Source organism: Heliangelus exortis, chromosome 22, assembly GCF_036169615.1.
Source record: "Heliangelus exortis chromosome 22, bHelExo1.hap1, whole genome shotgun sequence".
NCBI lineage: Eukaryota > Metazoa > Chordata > Aves > Apodiformes > Trochilidae > Heliangelus > Heliangelus exortis.
The window spans coordinates 296608-317858 of NC_092443.1; the positions used below are offsets into that span (position 1 = coordinate 296608).

The window sequence follows — 21251 nt, forward strand, 5'->3', positions numbered from 1 at the left end:
ATTGAGCTGTGACAGGTCAGAAGGTGTGAAAGCAGTGACCCATGCTCCGGAAAATCAGGCACTAGCAGTGTGATAGGGTTTGGAAAGTGACATTTTTAGGCACTACAGGGTAACAGACCATTGCACTAAAGATAGGTTTTAAAGTTCATCCCCACCTACAGCCGTGGGAGTCCAAAAAAACCCTGTGGAACAAGGAGATGCAGTGGTTTGTCCACTGACTTTGCCAAAGCTACAAAGTATCCACTCAATGCTCAGCGCTGCTCTCTTCAAGCTGCTGCCGGCTCTGCTGTGCAGCAGCTTTCACTGCTGCACTGAGAGGTATTTCATCCATCTCCCAAGGGGAACCACTCATAGATGCTGCTGTTAGCTGGAGCAGTTTGGAATGTTTGCCATTTCCATGCAGGAACACTGTACAGCAAAATCTCACTGCACCTTTGGGTGCTCTGGGCCCATATAGGTCAGGATGTCACCTTCCCAGCAGCTTTCAGCATTTCTAGCTGGCTGCACTATGTGGGTTTTTCAATGCTGTACAAGCAGGTTAACCACATTTAGTTTAGAAAGTAACAAGCCAAATTTAATCTGGGTCACACTTGTTTACACAGGGGATAAATGTGGTCCCTTTTTCCTCACCACCCTTCACTGATTTCTCTTTGTTTTGCAGCTGTCACCACTAATCCTCAATGTCCGGTGGTATGCTCAGAAGGAAGTTCAGCCCAAATGTTTTACAGATTCCCAGGAGCTCCATGAAGATCCATGTGCAAGCACAGAAGCCTACAAGCTCACAGAAGACAGTACCCTCATGACACCATACATGATGTGACAAAACTACGCTACCATTATCCTCTAAGACCATCTCCCTTGCTGAGGGGTGGATCTGCTCAGCCACAAGCAAGAGATAGTGAACCATCTTTTCATGAACAGGAGATGCTGCCAGTCAGTCCACAATTTTTGTCATTTGGATTTTCCTATTTTTTATTTCTGTCACACTGCCAAGAAAGGTTGGGGAGCAGTGACAGTGCTAGGAATCCTCAGTGTTCTCCTTCCCAAATGGTGGGTTTGCTATTCAGCAGGACTGGTGGCTTTAGGGGGTGAATGACCTTTCATGGGCAAACCTGTATAAATCTTTCCCTCAGTTACTAATTTCCAGTATAAACTAGGGGGAGTGAGAATCCCTGCTGCCAGCAGCTGTCCAGACATTTTGCATCCATCACGCAGAACCCAGCAGGTGAGAATCCATCACATACAGCCTGTCAGATTTGAGGGACAGATTTCCTGAGGATGGCTTGATCAGGTGGGCTACACTGCTGTCTCACCTTACAGAGAGGAGGCTGCTCCCCTTTGTGTCTCATTTAAACAAACTATTCCTGTTTCCATGGTGATAAGAGATGCTCTGAAAAACACTACTTTGGAAATGTACAGAAACCTCTGTAGTGCTGTGCTCTAGTGTTTTCATGAAAGATTGTAGTCATAGCAGTAAGATGCCAGGACACCCAGCTTCTCCAGAGCTTCACAGTCAGAGCCACCTCACCTCTAAATTCAGAGTTCTGGAGATGGCAGCTCTGAGACACTCCTGGTAGTAAGAATTGGTTACTCTGTGCAACAGGGAGGTAGAGCTCTGGGGTAATGTACTGTACAGCACTGCAGCTGCACTGAGTAGAAAATGAAATAGAATTTGCATAGCTCCCTGTGTGACAGAAAGCCAGGAAGGGGGCATGACTGATCTTGATAACTGTTCACCTTCTGACATCAGAAACCTCTGATGCAGTGCACAAAACTGCCGTCGCAACATCCCTGAGCAAGAACATGATGCTCCTTCACCTCTCCACATCTGCGTTCTGCTTCACGCCCCCAGGTCCCTCTTTCTTTGTACCAGAAGTGGTGAAGTTTTTTTTCCAGATCACATGAGCCAGGATGAAGGGGGAAAATCCAGCCAGGAACAGAGATGGGCCGCATCTCAAACCTGATCGAGGGGAGATCCAGAGCAGTACCCTGAGAGCTATATAAGAATGTGCTCAGCACAAGAGCAAACACTTTTTCAACTGAAGGACTCTCATGACTCAGCCATGCATGATAACGAAGACACCATTTCAAGGAGGCTTGGAGCCACTACCAAAACACTTTCATATTTCATCATCGCTACTCTTGTTGTGTTGCTCATCATTGCATTAGCCACCATCATGGTCTTGGTCTTTCAGAGGACGGTAAGCAATTTCTTACTTTATTAATTGTTTTTTTTTGTTTTGTTTTGTTTTGTTTTTTTACCTACTGTTTTCCAAAAAAAATATGCTGTGGCCAGAAAATCGGTTTCCGCCTTTTTTTATAAATGTGCCCACATGAATTAGGGGAGAGAAAGAAGTAACAAAGATGGGGAGAAAAGATCTTGCAGAAAAAGAAAGCTAACATTAATTTCAAGCATGCAATTTCTACTCAATAAATGGAAGTGGAAAGCTCATAATCCAAGATGCAAGGCAAGCCAACCTCTGTCCTGCCTGGTTACGAGAGAGGTGGAGAGAAGATAGCCCAATGCCTTGTTGCCTGCTACCTGGTTTCAGATGTGTCTCTCTCTGCTTCCTCAGAAAACAACCACTGTCTGAGATGGTCTGGTTGTGTCTACATGTCCTCCTCTGAAATATTGCTAAATTTCAGTGCTGGAGATAACACAAGACCTCTCTGTGGGGGCCAGTGTGTGGTGCTGTGTACTGGGATGCCCCACGGTGAGGAGGAAGCAGCTGACTGCCCTGCTCTGCTGTGTCAGCCCCATTCTAGAGTGTGATTTCTAATTCAAAAGCAGAGTTCTAGCAAGGATAACTGAAGGATATAAGCCCCATAGTAGGTACATGGAATTTGGCTGCTTGTCTTCCTTTTGATGAATTTACACCTGCAATGGGAAGACCCATTGGGAAGAGAAAATCACACGGGGTAGAAAAAAGGAATTCACATCACCACAAAACTTGGTGCTCTGAGTGAAGGAAATCCACCACAAGAGACCAAATCAAAAAAGGAACTCTGATACCACAGCTGCTTCTCTGATTCTTACAGCACTTCTAATACACACAGTACCCACGCCCACATTTTCCAGCACCCCAGAAACTTCCTTTATGTCTTATTTCCAAGGGTGACAAAGTGTGTTAATGTCAGACATGGAAAGTGTCATTTTTTGGAACTAACCTACTATTTTTTTTAAACTATCTACGTGTGGGGCTAAAGTTAGTTCAACTCTTCATCTTTCAACTGAAGGAATTCTTGGCTTCAGCCATCTGATCGTCTATAGCCTTCCTAAGTAACTCTTTTTCTCTGGAATAAGAATAGTTGCTCTGTGGTGGTCCATAATCTACATTTTCCTTCTTAACACTATCAGATTGCTAAAACCTCTGCCCTTCTGCCTGCTGCATCTCACTGCTACTGGGTTTATAAATATATGTACATTTATGTAGACACTTATGTGTATAGAGAGATATATTTAATCAGTGAAAGAGTTTGGGACAGAAAAGACTGAACAAATGTAATTTTAAGATACACATACCTTAACAAATCTGCAAAGCAGCACTGCAAGATCTGTTGTATCAGACACTCAGGCCACCTGCCTCTAGCAACAAATGCTGTGAATGTCCAAAGCCCAGAATCTGGGACAGTCCACCACGTCTATGGATTTTGTAGTCCTTGTATTTTTAACCTGCAAACTGGCTGGAAAAACCTTTTCAGCACTGTTCTGGCACCAGGCTGGCAATTGCTAAAAGTCAGTGCAGTTATTTATAGTGGCTGATTTAGTCTTCAAGGCTGTTGGAGTAAAAAATGCTAAACCTCTTTAGCAGTTTCACTGCTGGAACCAGAATTGCTCCTGCAGCACCCAATTCCTTCCTGCACTCTGAGCTGGTGATTTCTCTCTGCTTAAAAATGATCTTCCCAGGGCTGCTCCACTTGGGACCTATTGGCGCCCTCTGGTGGACAACACTGATAAAAATGAAAAGGAATGGGAAAGGGAAAGGGAAAGGGAAACGGAAAGGGAAAGGGAAAGGGAAAGGGAAAGGGAAAGGGAAAGGGAAAGGGAAAGGGAAAGGGAAAGGGAAAGGGAAAGGGAAAGGAAAAGGAAAAGGAAAAGGAAAAGGAAAAGGAAAAGGAAAAGGAAAAGGAAAAGGAAAAGGAAAAGGAAAAGGGAAAGGGAAAGGGAAAGGGAAAGGGAAAGGGAAAGGGAAAGGGAAAAGAAAAGGAAAAGGAAAAGGAAAAGGAAAAGGAAAAGGAAAAAAGACAGGAGAGAGGAGGGGAGGAGAAGGGAGGAGAGAGGAGGGGGGGGGAGTAAAGGAGTAATCCACTGAAAATTGCTCCTGAAAGCAGATCTCCCACTTGTTGAACACCACAGGAAATCTCTAGTGGAAAAGCCCTGGCCCTGGTTAAGCTGACCAAAAGCTAACTTCAGGGTACTGTGTTTTCAGGCTTAGGTTTCTTGAGCTTTCTAGATGAGGATGGACACTTCAGAGACCTCTAGTGATAGCTCTGACACAGGTCATTAGGATGACCCTTGGGCGGCATCCGTTTGTTTTCTTGTAAAATGATTAAAGGGAAGAAGATAAAACTTGTTTTCACTGGCACCCGATTATAATTTTCTCTAATGAAGGAAACTCAGCTTATTCTGCACTTTACCAAACATTTCCCTGCAGCTAGAAGTGGGTTTGCTGCCTGATTTCTTTTAGCATAATCTAGTTGGGAACAGAGCATCCCTTTCCTCTCAGGCAAAAATGCCTTTAATTCTCCACAGCCAGCAGAAATGCTCATACATGACATGGAAAAGTTACTCTTCCCTGTGCCCTGAGTGTAAGTGAGAGGGAGAACCCAGTGCAAAGCTCTAAGACCAAAGCTGAGAAACTGGCTGATGGCCCTTGGGAATCTTTTCAGCTATGGCTGTTCTCAGTCCCACATTTAATGATGCATGTGCACAGGATCCATGAGAGTTTGCAAGGAAATATGTCATGTAGGGGATCTAAAACTTGGAAAATCCTGTTTTTTCAACCCACAGCTCTAGGTTCCTCTTTTTCTCTGAACCCAGCAGCCTACCAGTTCAGCTTAGGATGGTCACTTGGAGAAGTACTGTCCCAGCAGATAACTTCTTCACTGTCTTACTGTGTGTGGGGAGAGAAAATGACCAATTCATGTATTACAGATACTTAAATTACAAAGCCACCTTTGGAAATGTAGAGGTGAAACAGGACAAAGCTGTCACTCTCAGACCTGTGGTGGGGCTCCTGACTTTTTATTTTTCAGCCAGCTACTGAAGGGCTTCCTAGGGACCGGCACTGGCTATCATGTATGTCCAGTCCCACTCTGTCCTACGCTCTCCAAGTTTTGCAAACCCCAGAGTGAGGTTTTCAGGGCTTCCACTTCCAGTACATACCCATCAAAACCCACACACATTTCTGACCTTACTGAGAGAATTGCTGGCTGTGTCTGGAATGGAGATTTTCTGCAGAAAGAAAGAAAAAAAAAAGGCCTGTGATGAAAGATGACTGAGGATGGTGTTTGGATGAGGGCAGAGAGCTTGCAGGAGCTATTTGCTTTGCAGCAATCCCTCAGAGACCTGGGATGCTCTATAAGAGCCCGGCACTGGCTCCCTGCTCATAAAGTTCATGGGATGCAAGAGAAACTTTTAAGATCTCCTTCTAAAACACATGGCTATGCCCAGCTCCCAGTAAACCCATCTCTTCTCTTGCTTCTTTTTCAGGCAGCTCATCCTGCGAAGGAGGGCATTGCAAAGCCCATCAGGACAGGTAAGACACATAAACAACACCCATGATTTGTCTCCTCTGAAATGCAAATACTGCCCAGGATCACAAATCACTCAGCACCACATCCACACAGCTTTGAAATCCCTCCAGGGACAGTGGCTCAGATGAACAGCTCATGAAATTCTGTAACCTATGCCACACTGATAAGCAGGACAGACTTCAGTGGTTCTGGTCTTAAACTCTACACGTTCTGAGAAGTCAAATGTGCAGTGATGAGTTCTTAAGAGGTTCTTCTGAAAGAAAGAAAGGGGCACTTCCAAAGTTGACATTTTTGGAAGGACTTAGCATTGGTGGCAGTTCAGTCCCCTTTCAATACACAGGAGCAGAGTGACAGTCCTCAGGCTCTGCAGGTGCATGTCTGACAGACACAGCCATGAGCAGAGATCAGCTCTGCTGCTGGGCCCAGGAGAGGACACGAGCCAGCTGGGACTGGGCAAGCATCACTCAGCTGGGTCAGTCCAGCCGAGCCAGGACACTTTACTGTCCAGCAGCTGTTTGCAGGACACTTCACAGGAAGCAGAGAGTAAACAGTGCCTTCGAGGACTTCAGATAGCTGCTCAGATAGCTTGCCTAATAGAGAATTAGGTGAGTTCTGCCTATCTAGAAGGCTGACAGAGATGTATGGAGTCACCTTGCATAATTTCATAAGCACTTAATTGGGTGGGGGGTACAGAGGAATTGCAAGCTCTTTGTTTCCTGCCCACACTTCTTTACTTTATAAAGTAAGTTCAGGTTATTGACCTCCTCTTGTGCCTGCAGCCTCCAGCCAGCTGTGATGCCATCCACACTGCAGAGCACATCACTCTAAGAGGTGCCTGGTACTAGGACAAGGCTTTAAAAAAAATAAAAAATAAAAAATTCAAGGGGTTTTCCATGTCTGGGTAGGAATACTCTGTGCTCTGGCATGTCACTGTCATCTCTTGGTTTCACTGCCCTTTCTCCAGCTCCCATTATATTCATCTCACAGGTGGGGAAACAGAGGCAACCAGCAAAGAGAGTTCCGCAGGCAGTCACATCTCCTCAGACCTGTCTGGCAGCAGCCCGTTTATCCATGTGTCCCACAGCCCCACAATTCCTCCTGGCAAGATACAGTCTCTTTAGGTCCTGAGGAGCTTAGATGAGACCCCTAAGGACCTAAACTGAAAACCTCAGGATTTGGTTTCCACTTTGCAGGTGGAAATCATGGGGATGTCAGTGAGGCTACAGCTCCTCCCAGTTCCATTTCGCAGTCCTGTGGTGTACCCTCTCTGGCTGAGTGGGAAAAATTGTTAATGGAACCTATGCTGACAGGGGTCAAGTGAATGATCTCTTGACAGCTTCTTTAGGACAAAAGAGCTTAAATGGCATCCTGCAAAGGCTCCTTCCTTGCCAACAGGTTTCTTTCAAGCAGCCTGATATACAGCATCCATGAATCAGAGTGGACAATGATACCAGTATGATGTCCTTGGTATTTAGCCCCAAATGTAGCTTTGCTTTTCCTCCTTCTCACAGTATTTTAAGCTCACATAATCCTATTGACTTCTGTGGGATTACTTCTGATTCACCCTGTTACTATTGTAAAGCCAATTAGGTGATTCAATTGAACACATCCACCCACTAGTCCTGGAACTTTAGTAAATTCATTTCTGGCTTGCTCTGAAAGGATTCAGATAAAAGAATTAACTTGAGAAATAAGACTAAAACCCAGATATAAGCTGCCTTAAGAACAGGAAACATCTCCATAAAACATCTTTTTTTTTTTTTTCCCCACACATTGCCTTCTCAGAAACACAGCTGATATCACCCAATACATGACATATACACATACAAAACTTGTGCTGACCTCAGTAAATGTAAGTACAGTTTTTGAAATGCAGAGTGCAGTGAGATCAGTGAGGGGCAGATCTTGAGAAATGCCATGAATATCTCAAAGCAGCTGATGACTGATGGGGTTCCTGGCAGCTCTGGGCTGTGTGTGCAGGCACAGCATTTGGCTTACTGAGCAGATGCTGCAGGGCTGCAGCTTCCAAAGGCTGCTTGAACAGCAGAGGACTTTCTGCTTTATGGGATAAATTCCCTAAATTCCAGCCAGGTTCTGTAAAAATACTCTGTCTTCTTGCAGGACACCTGCAATCCTTGGGGGCTCCATTAGAAGCTACCGTCCTAACAGCTTTAGTTTTAAAAGAGGGACAGAAGGGTTTTCTCCCATCCCATGCCATATCTCCCCATCTCTGCAGTGCCTGTGCACTCAATAAAACACTGTTGATATGACTAATATAAGGAAAATAGGTTTTGTTTTTTCTCTGGGGATTTCCTGCACAGCCAAGGGACTTAGATACACAACTTACTCTTGGAGCACGAGCACCTGCTTCTGTCCAAAGTGTATCAACTACTGAAAGCAGAGAAAAACTGCAATTCTTTCAAGATATCCACAGCCTCCTGCTTCAGCAGTGAGTGCAGAGGGTGCAATATTACAAACTGCCATGCAGGGGAACTTGTGAGTGGGACCAGCTTCTCCTGGACCAAGCAGAAATCAGTCCTTGCAGATATTCTAAGGGTCTAGAGTGGTGAATATCTTTTTTTACACCCTTAGTTTCAGGAATACTATGAAGTTTAACATCCTTGTGCCACTCTGCATTTAGGAGACTTCTCATTCATGTAAGGACAAGATTTAGTAGAACTTAGTTTTGTGTATTAACTGGTCTTTCAGAGATCTTTGTAGGATCTGATTGACCCTTGTACCAACTTTATAAAGAAATTCACAGGAAAACTTGGGTGATTTGTGTACCCTGGGTGGGGGGAGTAGGAATTAGATGACCTTTAAGGTCCCTTCCAAGCCAAATCATTTTGTGATTTTACACAAGGAGAAAATACAGGAAGTATAATCACTGCCCTTCACTGAACGCCCAGGAAGGTTAAAAGAGGAAAGGCTTACACAGAGCAGATGGGAAGGTGAAATGTTGCTGGAAAGAAGATGAAACGCAAGGGGACGTGGTGGGGTGCAGGTGCTGTGCTGGGATGCAGGAGGGGGGACACGGGGATGCGGTTCCGGCAGGAGGAGCCGCCCGCAGTCCCAGGCGCAGCCGTGGGAGGGAGCCGTTCCCCCGAAGCCTTGGAACCGAGATGTCCAGTCCCCCAGTGGCCGTGGGTCCGAGTCCCGCTGCACCCCAATGGCCGTGGGACCGCTCCGTCCCGTGTCCGTGACCGCCGGGCGCTCCGCAGCGGGGCAGCCCCGGCCGTTCCCCGGCCCGGCCCTTTGGATTTTGGGGACATTCCCGGGACAAACGGCTGCCTTTGGCCCTGGGCTGTGCCCCTTCCCTGCCCCTGCGATCCACAGAGTTCAGGTATGAACAATCAAAACCTCACCTAAAGCTCTGGCCACAGGTGCATTTTAACCACTGAGGGAACAGAGCAACGTTTCAAAAGAGCCATTTGGAGAAGCATGTTCCATTTCAATGTTTAAAAGCTTCATGCTGTAATTGCACCTTAAAAATAGATTAAGCTTCCCTTCATTTCTGTAAGAAGTAGGATAAGAAATATAATAATTTCTTTTTTTGACTGATATCTGCAATCTGTCAGAGATTTAGACTGTTACAAATTTACCAGCTGAGTTACCCTGCTGTGATTTCCCTGTGCAGATCAGATCCTATCAGCCAAGCATCAGGATTCACTTCTCCTACATCCTGTTGTAGCTGCTGCTGCTGTTTGTTGCTTTGGAGCTGCTGCTGAGTTTGCTCATAGCACGGTTCTAGCAAATACATGAGGTGCCAAATGCTGGCAGCATTTTACAATAAAATAAATAAATAAATATAGAAAATAAAATATGGAGTTGTCACTTAATCTTTTCTTTCCTTCAGGGAACACCTCTGAAGACTATTTAGGTATCCTACAGAAAGTGCCGTTTAAGACCTCCGCTGCATACATGAGAGGTCAGTGAGAGCCCAGTGGAGGGTAAGAGCTGGCAAGGAGGGATGTGCAGAAGTGGCTGAAGAGCAGGTTCTTTATCCTATTCAGTTTGGGTTTTGTGATCAGTAGCTTTTTAACCAAATGAATATTTCATCAGTAAAAAAATCCTTTGCTTTCCTGAAACCCCTGGTTTGTTTGGTAAACCCCTATTTTGATCACACCCACTTCTTAACATCAGAAGAAAAAATAAAGGTATACCTTCTGCACACAAACACATGGATATTCCTCCCCATTATTTCCCTTTAAACATGGCAGAAGGCCATTTTCACTGAATCTCCCTGTCTTGGGTTTCTCAAGGGATGTTTGAATCCCTGGAACCTTTTAACACCCTAGTTCCATGTCTGAACTCCCAGCCATGTGTCCAGGGTCTTTCCATGGAGCTTCCTGCAGGTAAGCCACTGAAAGGGTATCTCCATTTATCAGGAATTACACTGCTGCAAGTCACATGGGGCTGAAATAGGGTCATTAGAACTCAGCAGCTCATTTTCGCATATGTTTGCTTTCCTTTCTAGTGTCCAAACCTGTAAACAGCTCCAAACTGAGCCTGGTCAAAAAGGGTATTTGTGAAGACATCCAATGCAAGAGCCAAGAGCTGGTGATAAAGAATCAAGGCATCTATTTGATTTTTTGCCACTTGAACTTCCATTTTCCCAGCTGTTCAAACAGCCCCATCGACCTCAAGATAGATCTCCTCGTGAATGACAATGTCAAAAGGCAAACATTATCCACATGGTGCACAGCAGAAATGTGCCAGGAAAAGACTTTTAAGACCTTGTTCCAGCTCCATTTGACACACCTCAATGCGGAGGACCGCATCTCAGTAACACTTAACCATCCTAAATTCTTGAATGATATTTCTCTTCCCAATGAAAATGTTCTGGGGGTCTTTAGGTACAGTGATGACATGTGAGAAGGTGGCTGATGTCCCACTGTTGCCCAGACTTATCTTTCCCTCAACAACAGCCTGCTTTTACTAGGCAACACCTTGTCTTAAAATTCCTATCTTACCTCCTTGTCAGGGTAAACAAGGAACCTTGAGAGTGTCCCAAGGCAAAAACCTAAAACACTGCAAGCCCCACAGCTGACAAGTTCTTCTGGTTTGATTGTTTGATCCTCTGGTAGGATTGTTGTTGGACTATCCAGCATATAACCCCCAGATCTACCAGTGGTTCCTTAAAACAGTATCATGTAAACACAGATATAAAGCATAACCAGATGATGAGAAGAACATGCAATATTCAGACTTGTAGACTAACAGACTGCTGACAATGTGCCTGTGCTCAGGGGATGGGGAAAATCTTTTTAACTGAATTTTATTGAGTAGTATTTTGACGTGGACTTTCCAAAAAAACTAAGAGACAAAGCTTGTAACTAAGATGTTCTGAACAACTGAAGCGTGTAACCACAACTCTGCAGAAGTTTTATGGATAGATTGCACGAAAGAGAAGATGAGGAAATGATTGACTGTCAGGCCAATAGAAAAAACTCTGGGACAGGACACAGGAGATATGGGACTTACAGGATATTTCTGTGCTGCTTTCTGCTAGGGACTTTATGCAATATACTTCCAAGGGTCTTCCTTTTCACTATTTATCCACTTTTTAATACTTAAATACTAAGCTCTTTGGAGCAGAGACTTTGTAAATGCACAGTGCTCAGCCTCTCTTCTCACCTGGGTTTTTCAGACCTTCTCAGAACAAATATGAAAAGAAAAATTTAGTTGTGCCACATAACAAAGCGCATTATGATACATTGTCCTCGAATCCTGTCCTGTCTGTTTGACCCTGTGCAACACCAGACCACGCTTGGGTGTAATTACACCTCAAACACCTTCACTTGCTGAAAATCCAAGGTTTAGATCTGAAGTTCAAACTTTCCCAAAGATTATTTCAGACCTGACCCTCAGCTAGGGGGTGGGGTGTTGGGACAGATGTCATCTGAGCTTCTTTGGCTTGGATAATGAAGGACAAAGGAGTATTCTCCATTCCTCTTGTTCTATGAATTGCAGTAACACAGGCATTTACTTGAAATGTAATTCTTACAACGTGGGGAGGGAAGGGACCAAAGAGCTAAAAAATCTGGTAGGAGCTCACTCTTTCCTCTTTTTCCTTCATCCCTAAGATCCTACTCAGATCTGTTTTCACTGGTATTTGAGTCTGTCCCCTTGAGTACATTCTTTCTTTTACATGCCCAGAGCCTAGTAAACTGTTCACATCAAAACATTAATCATAGATTTAGTTTCTGGTTTCAGAAACAGTGTTATATTTTTCAAGTTTAGTTGATATTGTCAACTGATGTAAGTTAGTGTGTGTCAGCACACTCAAAATACTCCTAATAGTAATTTGCTACTTGTGGTATGTCACCAGAAGAGGTTTCATCTGATTGACCAGTTGACTTCAAAAACTCACAAGAAACTTTCCAAGGGTTGTGAGCAAGTGATGAGCAATGTGATTCATTACTAGAGATGCTCACTTTCTGTTTTGAGCAACATTGATGAAAACAAAAAAATACCCTTTTGTTGTTAATAGTTGGAGGAAGGAAAAGAAAAGAAGAAAACTGAATCCATGTTTTCTTTTTTTCTTTTCCATTTAAAGAAATTTGATTTTATAAAATTCATCTTCCCCTACCTATGACATTGTAACCTCCCCTGGGATCTCTTCACCACTCTGGACCCTCTAAATCTTTCATATGTCTGAAGAGGGCTTTTAATCTCTATCTGCCTTCTCCTCCATACAGGCGAGAGGTTTAACTCTCATAGGAATTATAGCTCCTGAATATAGAAAAGGCAGCTAATGAATGAAAATACTCACATATACCCCCTACTCCCCACCTTTCTCTGAAGACTTTGAATTGAAAGAGAAAGACCATTCTTTTAAAAAATAAAGCAGCTCTCCATATGGGATGATTTTATTCTATTATTTTGCCAGATGCAGAAAATCCTGACAAAGCAGCACTAAGCTTCTCAGCCCCAGGCTTTTTAATACCACAGGATAAAGCAATCTGGCCTCTACTCTGTTGCCTCTGAGAAATAAGAATGAGTTATAGCCATAAAGAAAGTCCATTAATAGTGTTCAATTTTGCCATCAGTTATAAAAAATGTTAAATAGCTTTCACTGAAACAAGGCCCTGAGCCAAGCAGCAGCCTCCAGACTTTCTGCAGGCTCCAAGTCACTTGACTCTTTCATCCTTTTTACTACTCTTATTTTCATGGTTTTTAAAGCAGGTGGGTTTTGACAACAATCCTGGTCTGATAAATAAAATCAAAATTAATCCAGGCCAATCCTTTGCACAATGCTACATCTTTTCAGCAACATCAACAGCAGAGTGCTGTTCCCATGGCCACAGCTTCACCTTCTGCAGAGAATGAGAGAATGTTCTGAAATTCAGGTGTTTCCAAGGAGAGTGAAGGCAGAGAGTTGACAGGGTCTGACAACTGCCAGGAGTCAGAGCCTTCAACCCCTCCTCTGGACTGCCAAGGGCTCCTTGCTTCCTCCTCTGGTCTAAGAGGAGGAAGCTGTCCACCATGGCTAAAGTCATCAGTTTTTCCTGAGATGCCATATCCTGCAGTATTTATCCACCATTTCCCTTCATCCATGTCCACAGCATCTAAACATAGGCTCACTGTTTCCCTCTGCAGACAGTGTGATGCAACAACCTCCAGAGGAGAGTCAGAGCAGCCAAAATAGCTGCATAAGTAAGACACCGTCTGCTGCTGAGTGACACTTTCCTCAGCCCTATCACCAGGTACCTCAGCCCGAGCAGCTTCATTCAGTTCCAGACCAAGAAGAAATTATTTAATCTGGGGCTTTCTAATTTATGAACGCTTCTTGCAGCTGCTTGTGCTCTGAGGTTGTGTGAGGCTCATGGGAAGCCCAGGGCTGCCCAGCAGAACACATTTGTAAGGTAAAAGACAAATGCCAACAAAGTTGTTAGATTTATGGATTAAAAAAAAAAAAAAAAAAAAAAAAAAAAGTTTATCCTTATTAGGTCATTTTCATTTCCAGTATCATCTACTGCTTGGACTGATAGAAGGAAAATTATGTTTTGGAATTAGGCATCAATTCAATATTTAGGTTTTGAAGCAACTCTACTCAAATCTAAAAATGTTTAGTAAATACTTAAATTTTTTTCATCCCTTCAATTCACTGACTTTTAATTTCCTTACATTTCTGTTATTTTGCTGCTTCTCCTTCTTGCTTTGATTTTCCAGTCTCTAATTTCTGCATAAAGATGGAGGTGATAAAACAAATAAAATATAAAAGTGGAAATCATTTTAGGCTCTCTCCATTTTCACAAGCACTGCTTCAGGTGTTTTCTTGCCCTCACCTTCCAAAAGCAGTTGCACAAAACAAGCTACCAGCTATGAAAACATTTCCCCATCATCTCTGATCTGAGGTTTATGTTTCTGCACCCCAATAAAATGTACCAAACATTACTGCATCATCAGATAGATGCTCCAAAACTACAGCAGTGACATTGACAGAGCAGCTTAAAGCAATGGCAGATGTATTTGTAGAAGCCACAGAAGGGGAAGTCACTATTGGATATGTATGAACCATCCCTGTGGGATATAATCCTGGGACTAAAGTGGTGCAGACAGTTCCCACAGTATCATCCATCAGGATGCAAAAACTATGCTGTGAAAGCAGAACCAACCCAGAATGTCAGCTCAGGTCTGGAGACATTTCAGCTGTACATTACTTATTGGATCATGCACTTCAATCAAGAATAAAGAAATGTTTTCCAAGGACAAATCACAAGGCTAAGTTTTGTGATGTTTAATTCTGCTAGTGTCTATTATTCTTTTCAGGCTAGAAGTCAAATTGCAGTGTCTTCCTCTGTTCAAAGTGTTGCTATTTAATAATGATTTCTGATATTCAGAATAGTTCAGTTTACTTGAAAAAGTTTAATCTTGACATGTGGTAGGATGAGACAGATGAGACATAATAATATGATGAGATAGAAGGAATGGTCAAAAAAAAAACCCCAAAAACCTAACCTTATGCTTGAAAATAATGAAATCTATTATGAAATAATTATCTGTACCATACGATGAAAAGTCTTTCAAATTCTTGTATAATGATTTTCTAGAAAATATTAAGAAAAATTCATCATGGGCCTTAAGCAAGGTCACAAGTACTGAAAAGCCTCTTATCAACTTCCCCTGGAACTGATGAACTAAACCTTGCAAACATTATGTGCTCATTTATTCATATGCTTCATTTCAAGCATTACTCATACTACATTCCTTGCCCTTTCATTTTCCATTTTATTCCAGAAAGGGAAAATTCCTCCTCTCTTCACACTTAGTAGGCATCGAGCTCAGTTTCCCAGCTCAAGAACCAGTTTTCTTTCCAGGCTGGCTCCTCCCAGTCTCCAGCAGAACAGCCCCATCATACTGCAGAGCCTCCACAACCCAGACTGCCCTCCAGCCTCAGAGAACAACTTCCCAAGCCTGATCTTGGCTGTGACAGCAGCTCAGCACATCAGTATTTTATAGCAAGTCACTAATGAAGTCACAGCCTGGGTTTCATTACATCAGGCCTGGGCATAGCAAGGCTGTGGTGAGGAGGGGGAAATCCCTAGAGCTGTGTTTTTCCCTTTCCCTTCCCCTGAAGAGCCAGATGCCACAACCCAAAGAATTGCTTTGTGACTGTTGATGTATTTCCTATTGCTGTATTGGTTCTCCACAGGAGCAAGGCAGGAACTTTTTGGATCCTGTCCCCTGAGCATGGTGGCAGCCACGGTGGGTCCAATGGAGCCACAAGACCAAGTGGCAAATCCTCATTGCCAATGCAAGGCTTTAAAAGAGATGCAGTTTTTCCAGTTAAACAAAAAAACCAACCAACCAACCAAACAAACAAAAAAACCAAACCAAAACAAAAACAAACAAACAAACAAAAAAAACCAAAACAAACCCAGGTTCTGATTCATCCAGCAAATCATGTGGTTGAGGAATGAGAGGAAGTCATTCACTGCAGTCTACTGAGCAGTGATTTTATAGACACTTCATCAGGCATCAAGGCAGCCAGAGCCAATCACAATTCAGCACTTTGGGAAGTACTTCCTCATGAAGAGGGTGATCAGGTATTGGGATGGACTGCAAGTGGAAAGTGGTGGAGTCACCATCCCTGGAGGTGTTTAAGGAGAAACTGAATGTGGCACTCAGTCTAGGCAATGTGGTGGTGTGAGGGCATAAACTGGACTTGGTGATCTCAGAGGTCCTTTCCAGCCTCCATGATTCTGTGAACAGCAAGGCTTTTGTCATGACTTGCACACCATGCAGGAGAGGATTCTGCAAATCCATCTGAATTTTCTGGTCATCCCAGTACTGGAAAAGAGGTACGTGACTGAGTCTTGTACAAGTGGAAAATGTGTTTGCACACAAGCAATGAAAAACCCTGAAGTCTCTGATACAGTCACATTGGACATTTACCAGGTATCACTGCTTAGAGCAGAAGTGACAAGAGAGCGAGATCTTATGAGATTCTCTTAAGAGAATCTTACAAGGCACAAGTCAGTAATTGCCATTCAGTCTGCTAACAGGCTGATCAAATGTGTGCTCTCTCTTTCAGGCTTTATTCTGTGACAAGGGAGGCAATGATACCATCTTTATCACTTCTCCTGAAACTGAGCAAGGAGGTCCATTACGAAGAAAAGGGGGTGAGAAGCATCAGAGGAAAGACCACAAGCCCAGGAGCTAAAACAGTTTTTCTTACATTTTCCACACTCCTCTTTTATGCCCGCCTTCTTGCTCAGGATCAAACAAAACAACTTACATAACCTTCCCACATCACAGTGACGTCCTCACGGTGCAGATCTTGCTCATTCCCATCTCACAATATGTTCAGGCCTGCCCATGAGGTTCAGAGCCTAACTTCTGCCACCTTCCACCACAACCACACTGCCCTGAAAAAGCTTCTCCCCTTCTCAAAGAGCTTGAGTTTTAGATAAAGAAGAATCTTCACTTTAATCAAAGATGCAGAGGAAGAGCCAATGACCTACTCTTGACATTGCTTTACATTAATATTTTTCATAACTATCAGTTGCAAGACCTCAAGGTCCTACAACATTTCCTGTCACAGTTTCTTTCATTTGCACCTAAGTCTTCACTGTACACATTAAGGAGCCCTGCACATGCTCCCTACTGCTCTCAGCCTCTTTCTGCAAAACACAGACATTGGCCTCTTTAATCAGAAAAATGACACTTGACCAGGCACTACAAGACATTGCTAAATGAATGGGCTCTTGCCAGAGATCTGGATGACTCCAGGATTCGGGCCAATCCAGTGAACAATTAGGCTGCCTTTGGCAGGAAGATAAGATTGGCTTTTAGGAGAGAAGCTTTAAGAAAATAAAGGCTGAACATAGTTAAATAAATTACTTGGCAGAGCCCTTGGGCATGATTCATCCTAAGCTCAGCATGCACTTGCACTGCACCTTCCAAAAGGAAAGGTGAAGAGCAAAACGGTGTTTTAGCCCTGGAGAAATGGTTGTGCAGCCTCACCTGCCCCTAGTGCCCCTGTTGATCTGCCAACCTTTTCCAAACTCACTTTCCTGCTGAGGAGATCTTGATTTGTGGGCAACCACAGATCTGGAAGCACTATGGAAAGGATGAGACATGCCCTGCCCCAGTGAAACCCTCCTGTTCTACAGCTCCATTGGTGACAGCCCATTCTCTCATCTTTCCTGGCCTTCGCTCTCATGTGACTGGGCTGCTGTTGGCCACATCTGCTATGGATGGGTTTTCCAGTCCAATAGCCATCATGCAACCCATGTGCTAGGTGAAGCCTCCTGCCTACCCAGAGATGTATTGATCTTGGAGAAGTGTGAGTGTGTCCACATGGTGAATATCTCCCTTGACTCAAAAGAGCTCCAAAGGAGGGTGAGGTGCCCTCTGCCTTCTTTGGAGCTCTGCCCAACACACGCTACAAAAAGCAGAGAAACCTCACTCAGCCTCTCGAGGTCCTTTGCTTGTACCAATGGGTCTCTGCAGGCATCCTAGAAAGCTGTCCAGGCAGGCCTCCACCAAACCCAGTTTTCTGGTGACTCCTGGCAGCTGCTGCTACTCTTTCTTCTCCTTTTCTCTTCTTTGTTCAGGATCATCATTTCAAAATTAGTAAAATGAAACAATGACGTAGATAACTTTGGGTATTGCTGCTAACCCTGCTGACCATATTGCTTCATTCCCACCCTTGCTCTCTCTTAATGGCCATTTCTCCTCTTAGGCTGAGCAGCTGTTATCATGGCAGCCATACGTCAGGAGACACCACAACATCTCCCCGGAAAATCTCAGATAAAGCAACTTATCTGGTAGACCAGGATCCATCTCAAACCACTGTGCAGAACCACGTGTTATAAATGTTTAGTGAGTCACTTCTCACAGTTCAGTTCAGCAGAGCTGGAGGAAGTTAGCTCAGGAAATCACAGGAATTTGGCTAGATACCTAAGGATTTCTTCTCACTTTGCACAACATCTGGCATGTAAGCAACCTGATACTTCACAGAAATTTAGACATGTACAACAGGGCTGATCCCACAAACATTTTGTGAAGTGCACCATACCCATGCCAAATTTATCATGGAACACCCTAAAATTCTTCTTCTATTTTTAGCATATCCCTTTTCTGAATGAGTAAGACATAAATATACTGCACTGGAAAATAATGCAATAGCTCTTTCAGTGAAATCAAGACCTGGTAGACAACTTTGGAAATGTATTTGTTCATATTGTGCACAAATACTGTCCTGGACAGTCCCTCCCTCCTTTGGACCCTGGCATGTTTTGATATTTTCATGTTATAGTTACATTGATCATAGTGTAACCCTTCAGTGTTGCATGCTTTGTGTGTACAGCATGAAACAACCTCTCATCAAGTGGTCTTGTAATGGACCTGAGAGGTATACATTAATTTTTTTAAGCTGAGCATTGAAGCACAGATCACTGTACAGCAGCTAGATTTTTAACAGCTTTGCACCACCTATTAGACTGATGGAAATGGAGCTCAGTTTACAAAAGCAGCTAAAAACACTATGTAGGAACCTTTCCAGATGAGTGTCAGTGCATTTACACCAAGGAGCAGCATCACATTAACACAGCTAGCCTCTCAGTCATATAAAGCAACAATACACACACACAAAAAAAAAATCTTGAAAAAGTTTTGTTAGTTCACTTCTTCCCATTTATACTGGTAGAGACAGCATACATTTTTGTTTACATGACCTGGGATGACTTGGGAAGTATTTCCACACAACAGCTGCAACACTAAACAGTATAGCCATTAATCTAAGCAGCATTGGTATTACAGTGAAAACATTGTTAGCATTTAAGAAATGCCTCTTACTGAAGAGATCTGTTTCAATAGTAATAGTAACAGTAATAGTAATAGTAATAGTAACAGTAATAGTAATAGTAACAACAACAATCTAAAATTATTATTATGGTGATTATTAAATCCTCACATGCTTCACAAAGCCCAGTGTCATAGCTCATATTTTCCTACTGTAAATTCAAAAGCCCAGACAACAAAGCAGAATGCACATTTTTTAACTGCAGGTCAATATTCTGTCCTTCTCTTCCCCTCAATGGCATTTTTGATAGTAACTGTAGACAGCTCTCAAAGGAGCCTTTAATCATCTTTTAGTCACACACTTCATCTGTGTCTTTGCCTTAGTGTGTTTGCATTTACCACACCTTTATGAACCCGCAGTGGGAACACCTTCAATTGGCCATCCTGCTGCAGAGCTGCTCAAGACACATCCAAGACAGCACTTTACACTTTTCTTTCAGAGAGTCTTTGCTCCATAAAAATACTCTGAGACCAAGTGCTCAGCAGCTCTGAGCACACAGAGCTGTCTTGCCATTTCTGAAAGTCTTTTCCAAAAACAATGGTCCCCAACATGCCCATGTGACAGCAGGGAGATGAATTGTCCACCTTGAGGGCACAAGCCAGTGTTGGTCTGGCCAGGGAGCCAGAGTTCCCTTAGTGCAGGAGGACTGCCCTGGGCTCCTCCTCACTCTCCTGTGGCACTTCAGCAAGAGGTGGCTCATGACACATCATTAGGCAATGTGAGTACCAGGCATTGTGCAAGGGATGGTGGTGATTTCCAGGAGCAAGCTGACTTCCCTGCTATGAGAACAGTCACTACAAAGGGAGTTATTCACCCTGTTTATATTGACTGCTTTGAACAGTCAAACACAGTTCAAAGCCCTGAAAGAGGGAAGGGCTGGATTGCTGGGTACCCAGGAAAAGTCCTCTTTATACAGCACTGCTGAGGCAAGTAGTGAGCAGAGCAGAGGGGCTGTCCACTCCTGGATTGTGCCTCTGGCAGCACAATAGGGGAAAGGCATGGAAGAAAATTAAAGACCAGCCCAGACCTTGGGTTGAGAAGCCTTTCTGCCTTGACTTACTAGTTTGCTGTCTACCATACTCTGTGATTTCCATGAAAGGCAACAGTTTCTCATTCCTTGTTCTGATGCTGACCCCAAAGTAATTACTCACTCTAAAAAGCAGTCCTAAATGATTCACCAAGGGAGACTTTTTCCTTGAATCCCCAAGATTTTAGGTAGCTCCTGCAAAATTCAGAGGGCTCAGTGGTGAGCCATCACACTGGGAGTTTGGGGTTGAGAATTGGAGAACATGGGAAAAACATTCAGTGGTGTAGTAAAGGTCACTGGAATGATGCAGCAGATAAGGGAGGAGGGAGGAACAGGAAAGGAAAGTAGGAATTTGGGAAGACAAGGGAAATGGTGTGACTCAAAACCCCGTAAGAAATTTCAATGGAAAAATGAAATAGAGGAGTCTGCTAGCCCAGGCAGGGAGCCAGGAATCACTTCATGATTCAAAGTGAGGTTCGTGAAGTGGCATGGGCAGTTCTGCTAAAGTCTGAGTGGAACAGGATGAAGGAAGCACAAGGGCATCTTTCATCCAGCATCTGCTAGAAATGCATGCACACAGAGAGTTTACTTCTATCAAGGTTGTAGAAGTCTCTACCATGTCACTCCTGTGGTTTTCTCCAGCTTCATTAGCTTAAGATCATTTCCTTTTTCCCAGCATACAATATGATTTAGGGTGGTTTCTCCCACTTCCTACACTTCACAATTTAATCTAACAGGTAATATTTCCGGGAATAATGTGGGAGCCTGCATGGTATTTTTGTAAATGGAAGAGTTTGATGACACGTTACAGACAGATGTTAAAGCTTTCCACAATAATTCAACTTCCAGAAACTGAAGAGGGCAGTTTAATTGATAACAACTACTAATAAATGAACAGTAGTTCTTCAGCTACAGCCAATACCATGTAAGTTGTAGATACAAAGAGACTGGAGCAAAGGGTAAGATTACGTTGCACATTTGAAAGAAGTTGTGTTCTTGTTTGATCCACCTACAGCAGTGTAAGGGCGGAAGAGAGGGTGTGATTTATGACAGTTGTCTTGTTCCATGTCATTTAATAAGTCTTACACAACAAGTCATCTCCAAGTACTTCAGACTAACCTGAAAGCAGAGCCTGATTTTCTCAGGTTCTTC

General features: G+C 43.5%; 1 protein-coding gene across 1 annotated transcript; it reads left to right on the forward strand.

Moving 5' to 3' along the window:
* Nucleotides 1-1749: 1749 nt before the first annotated feature.
* On the forward strand, nucleotides 1750-13921 carry TNFSF8 (TNF superfamily member 8). The gene is made up of 4 exons (XM_071766254.1): nucleotides 1750-2201; nucleotides 5714-5759; nucleotides 9614-9685; nucleotides 10235-13921. The coding sequence occupies exons 1-4, from the start codon at nucleotides 2007-2009 to the stop codon at nucleotides 10630-10632; spliced, it is 711 nt and encodes a 236-aa protein (XP_071622355.1). The 5' UTR covers nucleotides 1750-2006; the 3' UTR covers nucleotides 10633-13921.
* The last annotated feature ends 7330 nt before the right edge of the window (nucleotides 13922-21251 follow it).